Source organism: Carya illinoinensis, chromosome 9 (assembly GCF_018687715.1).
Source record: "Carya illinoinensis cultivar Pawnee chromosome 9, C.illinoinensisPawnee_v1, whole genome shotgun sequence".
In the NCBI taxonomy this organism is placed as follows: Eukaryota; Viridiplantae; Streptophyta; class Magnoliopsida; order Fagales; family Juglandaceae; genus Carya; species Carya illinoinensis.
In genome coordinates this window covers 38,459,921-38,465,851 of record NC_056760.1, presented here as the reverse complement: position 1 = coordinate 38,465,851, position 5,931 = coordinate 38,459,921, and the positions used below count along the sequence as shown (strand labels likewise).

Here is a 5,931-nt window from a genome sequence, read left to right as displayed (position 1 = left end):
CTGTCTTATGCTACGCCAGGCTCTGACCTATATATACATATACTATTATGTCTTTTTATTTGCATATTTGCCGTAAATTATATATATATTTAAATATTAAAAAAATCAATATATTAATATTTACTTCTTTTAATCAATAAATACAATTAAATGCATAATTGAGAGATAAAATGAAGAATTTACTAACATTATTCATATATATACTAACCTTACTTTCCATTTCTCTCTTCCCATCTCTCCCGAGCTTTGGCATGCTTTGCCTTTTTATCTGTACGTACGGGAAATGCAAGTAGGTGTTGTAGCTGTGGAGTGGTGCGGGTGAAATGAGCGCCGGAGCTTACGGTAGCAAATTCCACAAAAGACGTCAGCATCGCGCCCTCTGCTTGGCTTCCTTTCCTCCCCATTCGCGTGCCCTCCTTTTGCGCGCACTGTCAGATCTCTCTCTTCCTCTGTCTGTCTGTGTGTTGTCTCAACTTTATCGCGCTCTGTAGTCTAGTCTAATCTCTCATTTCTCGGTCCTCTGCTCTCTTCACTGTGCTCCGTGCTCCCTGTCTCTCTCGCTCTAGGCTGGGATTTTTCTCTCTCTAGGGTTTGTGTCTTAGCGTTTCTCCAAATTCCTTCCCTTGTTTTTAAGTTCCGTCCCTGTTTCATCAACCAGGAGATGCGTCGAAGACGAAGCTCGGTTCTGGGTTTTTAAGCGAAATGTAAGCGTTTCTGTTTGTTTGTTTGTATTTTTTTTCCTCTTTCCGTGATATTTGCTTAGTTTGTTTCAACAAATGGCTTCGTAAAAGTAGTACTTCTACTTGACTTACTGTTTTGGATATGTCCAAGAAATTTGGGTTTCTTGTTTTCTCTCTGCTATTTGCTCTGCTTAGAAGAGTTTGGAAAAGATGAGAAAATTGGAAGATATCTTTGAAGGAAAGGCTATGTAGAAGCATATGGATGAATAGGCACGCACCTAATTTCCCCTGAACCCAAGATTACACTATTTGGCGCATTTAGAAGTACCACATTTTGTCACTTCGTATCAAAACTTCTCTTTTAGTGAGTAATTATTGAATATTGCCTTCTTCCAGATTCTATCCGTTTTGAAAACCGATGCTTTGGGTGATGATTCTTAAGTCGGACCGTGTGCGTGATTAAGCAAATCTATGGAATGTCTCCGATGATCAAGGTAGTCTTGGTTGAAGACATCTTATACTGAGAGGTTGCCGATGGAAAAAGAAAAAAAAAAAAATCTGTGCTTATGATTTTGAAAAAATTCTAAACAATTCAATGATTTTCACCTGGAAATTGATAAATAATCTCAATAGATTGCATCGTAAACGATGTTTGGGTACTTAAATGTACCATAAGGAAATGATATTTTATATATATTTTCTTACGTTGCTTAGTTCGTTTCCCTCTCATCACGGATCTTCACTTGAAAACACTCTAATTCAGTAAATTTTTTTTACCTTTCTTCCCTGTGCATCCCGGATTGATTAGTTGAGGTTTTCTTCCTGATAAAAAAAAAGTTTGCATCTTTCCTGAAAATCCAACGATGACTTGCCTTTTCCTTTTCGACTAAATAGATTCGGACAATGTAAGAGGACTATGCATCGTTATGGATCTGTGTCGTAGGAATGTAGCTCTAGAATTGACATATTTTTGGATTCAGCTCCGTATCTTTTCCGATAATGTTTGCTCTGCTGTTTCAAGCTCATAAGTTTGTATTGCATTCTCCTTTATTCTTGCTCTAGCTATAATGATGTTAAATATTTAGAATATGGGTAATTGCCATACCAGTTGGGAACCATTTTACTTTGGTAGTGTTTGTGTTTGGTTTCTAGTTAATTCCTCTTTTTCTTATATGGTCTGATAAACAAATTTGCAGCAAAATATGTATGGCATGAAAGAAATGAAAGATATAAAACTTTAATTCCCTTAAAAATTTTAGACAAGTAACCCAAGCGGTAAAATCTTGAACAATCACCAATCAATAGAAGATATAATAATCTAGAATAAAGACTTTAGTTTCCTTAACCCCCACCCACAAAAAAAAAAAAAAAAACTATAATAAAATTAGACATAAGGATAAAACTGACACAGCTTTAAAGAATATTTTCCATCAGAGCAGTTTCTGGTTTTTTATAGTGTATAGATCATGTAATAGTAAAACATCATTAAATGGCCAAAAAAATTCCTTCATCCTCATAAGCAAAACATATCCATATAATCAATTATGGATAAAATGGTCAATTCAGATCCGAAAGAAATTTATGTAAGACAAAAATCAACCTGTAAATTACTTATTTTGAGCCGGAACAACCTGATGATACAATTGACTTGAAAGGCAAAATTGTCATCAGAACTTCCCACGAGATATTCCCACTTGTTTTATAGGTATAAATTAGAGTCTTTGTCAGAACTCGCATCGCATTATAGTTGTGCTTATTCAGTCATATTTAGTTGCATGTGCGATTGAAATAATATTCCATTTTTCATCTTCACACGTGATTTCAGTGTTGCAGCGTTCTAGGGTACTTGGTTGGATAATGTATGCCAAGACTATCTTGTAGCAGATTCTCCTATGGATAAATATACTTAGCACTGAATTGTTGGAAATGCTTAACACTTTCTTTTAGTAAAACTGAATAGACATATCTGAAAAGTCCGTGGGATTTGGATATCACATGCGACTTTGCCAGGGTCCTTGTCTTTTCAAGTTTGAGGAGAATTCAGAATGATTGCTGGATCGGTTCTCCACTGTCTTGTGAAAATTGACTGAGTTGTTTGCATCTTGCCACTTGTATGGCTGTTTAGTGTGACATCCATGAGGAGAAATGAATGGATGAAAAATGGAGGCATTAAAACCTTGGAGAATTCCCTAAAATTTTCTCAAAAGAAATTTTTTTCTTCTGCCGTTGCCACCTTAAGTTTTTATACCTTTGGTTAGGTACTGTACTGCTGTATACCTCTTTACTTTTGCACGAATCTATTGTGCAGTGCACGTAGTTGGTTTTTCTTAACTTGTTTTAGGTTCATTCTAAGCTGGTCCTATCTTTTAACAGTCTCTTATCCTCTTTGTTGTTTTTATTTTCCCTTTTTGGGAATGCTTTAATCTTTAATATTAATGAACAATCCTTTTGAGGAGTGCTAATACTTTCATCTTTTGAAAAACTTTTAGATACATTATGAGGAGCTTAAGTTTGAGGCAATGGGCAGTGGCGTTTGCATCTGGAAATGAAGGAGAGACAGCGTTGGAGAGCTGAAGAGGACGCTTTGTTACGTTCCTATGTCAAACAATATGGCCCTAGGGAGTGGAATCTTGTGTCACAGCGCATGAACACACCCTTAAACAGGGATGCCAAATCCTGCTTAGAAAGGTGGAAGAACTACCTCAAACCTGGAATAAAGAAGGGATCCCTCACTGAGGAGGAGCAGCGACTTGTTATCCGTCTTCAAGCAAAACATGGCAACAAATGGAAGAAAATTGCAGCTGAAGTCCCAGGTCGTACTGCTAAGAGACTAGGCAAGTGGTGGGAAGTGTTTAAAGAGAAGCAGCAGAGAGAGCAAAAGGAGAACAACAAGGCAGTTGAACCCATTGAGGACAGCAAATACGATAGGATCCTTGAGACTTTTGCAGAGAAGCTTGTGAAAGAGCGTGCTGCCCCAGCATATCTCATGGCCACTTCCAATGGCAGTTTTCTACATACTGACCCACCTGCTCCTGCACCAGCATTGTTACCTCCATGGCTTTCAAATTCCAATGGCACCTCCACAGTCAGGTCACCCTCCCCTTCTGTAACCCTCAGCCTCTCTCCCTCAACAGTTGCTGCTCCTCCACCAATCCCATGGTTGCAGCCTGATAGAGGACCGGATAGTACTCTTGTTTTCTCCAATTTGCCGCCTCAAGCTTCAGTCCCTGTTTGTGGAGAGAGCATGTTGATATCAGAATTAACAGACTGTTGCAGAGATTTGGAAGAAGGACACCGTGCTTGGGCAGCACATAAGAAAGAAGCAGCCTGGAGGTTAAGAAGGGTAGAGCTGCAACTGGAATCAGAGAAGGCATGCCGGAGGAGGGAAAAGATGGAAGAGATTGAGGCAAAGGTGAAGGCTCTCTGGGAAGAGCAGAAGGTTGCTATGGATAGAATTGAAGGAGAATACCGGGAACAATTAGCGGGACTGAGGAGGGATGCAGAAGCGAAGGAGCAGAAGTTGGCTGAACAATGGGCTGCAAAGCACTTGCGTCTTTCCAAATTTCTTGAGCAGATGGGCTGCAGACCAAGGGTTGCAGAGCCTAATGGCCGATGAGGAAGATCTATATACACAACACAATGGGGTTGTTTGTAACATGTTTATCTGAATCGTCGTATGCTTACCTTGTTTGCTTGATCATGTGTCCATTCTGCTCTGATATTCTATTATAGGTAATACGCGTCTTTATCTTGTACTGTCTATTTATTGGCTGGACCGACTGAATGAATGTAAGGCAGCATTTGCTGAACCTCGGGTTACTTGCATTTTACCTTTTCTTTGAGCTGTAAATTATAATTATATTCGAATTGTTGCTTTTATTTCCCGGTGCTTGGGCGAAAACTCAGATTCGTTTGCTGCCTTTTTATGTTAATTTATATAGAACCAATTTCATTTTAAACGAAATAGTGGTGATATCTTTTGCAAGCGTGTGGCGCGCACAGTTGGCACGAAATCGTCAAAAGTAAACGAATGCATGCTCCCAAAAGTGTACGTTTCTTTAAGCCTTTTTCAAGTGCATCCTTCGTACCATGCTATGTCATTGACATGTTACTTTCTTGCTTTTGTTTTCTTCATCTTCTTAAGTAGAGGAGATCGAACTATGGAAGTGAGTAGATTTAGGATCTCGCATAATTTCTGAATGATTAGAATAAATATTATTGACTCACTTCCTCAATGATTAGAATAAATTTTGCAATTACTTCCCTTTTGAATTAATCTTTCAAGATTTGCCATTAAAAACTAAATCAATCTTTGGCCATTTTGGCCCTTTGCATGGCTCCCGATTCTTTGGAGTCGACAACAAATTAGGCAAAGGGGATATATATCCTCCGATCCTCTTTTGTGTGCCTTCAACTTATTACGGATGGATTTGGATCTTGTAAATTTCTTGATCGCACTCTAGAGTCTAGAGCTTAAGGGAGATAGATAAATGAAGTGGACCTTGCAACATTTATAATGCACCGGTGAATTGCTTGAGTAGTATTAAATTCTCAATAAACGTTATGAGATCGGCCACTTCATTCTTAATAAAGAATTTCATGTGATTATTATTCCGATAAAATATATATGATTTTCATAATTATCAAAATATACATCATATTGAGAAATTTGAATTTTAATATATTTACCTTATAACATCTCTATATAATTGCTTTATAAAGACTTATTCCCTGTATTTTTAATTCATGTAAATAATAAAGACGTAGTCTCCAAAATTTATCTCTCATTGTCGTCCTCTTTTTCATTTTGATATCTATTACATTCTAATTTATCATGGCATCGGAGCCCTTACTTAACATTACCGTGAAATATTTCTCTTTGTTACATTATTCCTCTAACATTATTTCTATCATGAAATCTTTACCAACATTCAACCATATTTTGTTACAAATCAATGCCTTCGAGCATCTTTGTTAGCTGTTGGCCTCTTTAATTTGATTCTTTGTTAGTCCAATTATTCTTCATAGTATTTGGGAACATAGTTTGAAGCCACGTACCCCTTTTTTGTTGGTCTTTGTCATTTTGATCTTATAGTTGAGTATGGCCATATTTATCTCATTGATAAATGATATTTGCAGTTATAAGATTTGTAAACCTCACATACTCCATTTGAAAAAAGAAATAGATAAATCTGGAACCAATATAAAAAAATTATTTTTTTAATGGTTGACCCACCTAGTAAGCATGAAG

At 37.2% G+C, this 5,931-nt stretch overlaps 1 protein-coding gene across 2 annotated transcripts; it reads left to right on the top strand.

Annotated features, from left to right (window-relative positions):
* Positions 1-219: 219 nt before the first annotated feature.
* LOC122276502 (transcription factor AS1) lies at positions 220-4,559 on the top strand. 2 transcript variants are annotated; one of them, XM_043086277.1, is made up of 3 exons: positions 220-704; positions 1,077-1,174; positions 3,170-4,559. In XM_043086277.1, exon 3 carries the CDS (start codon positions 3,226-3,228, stop codon positions 4,294-4,296), a length of 1,071 nt encoding a protein of 356 aa, XP_042942211.1. In that variant the 5' UTR covers positions 220-704; positions 1,077-1,174; positions 3,170-3,225; the 3' UTR covers positions 4,297-4,559. The 2 variants fall into 2 exon arrangements, with proteins under 2 accessions (XP_042942211.1, XP_042942210.1); XM_043086276.1 differs by lacking the exon at positions 1,077-1,174.
* The last annotated feature ends 1,372 nt before the right edge of the window (positions 4,560-5,931 follow it).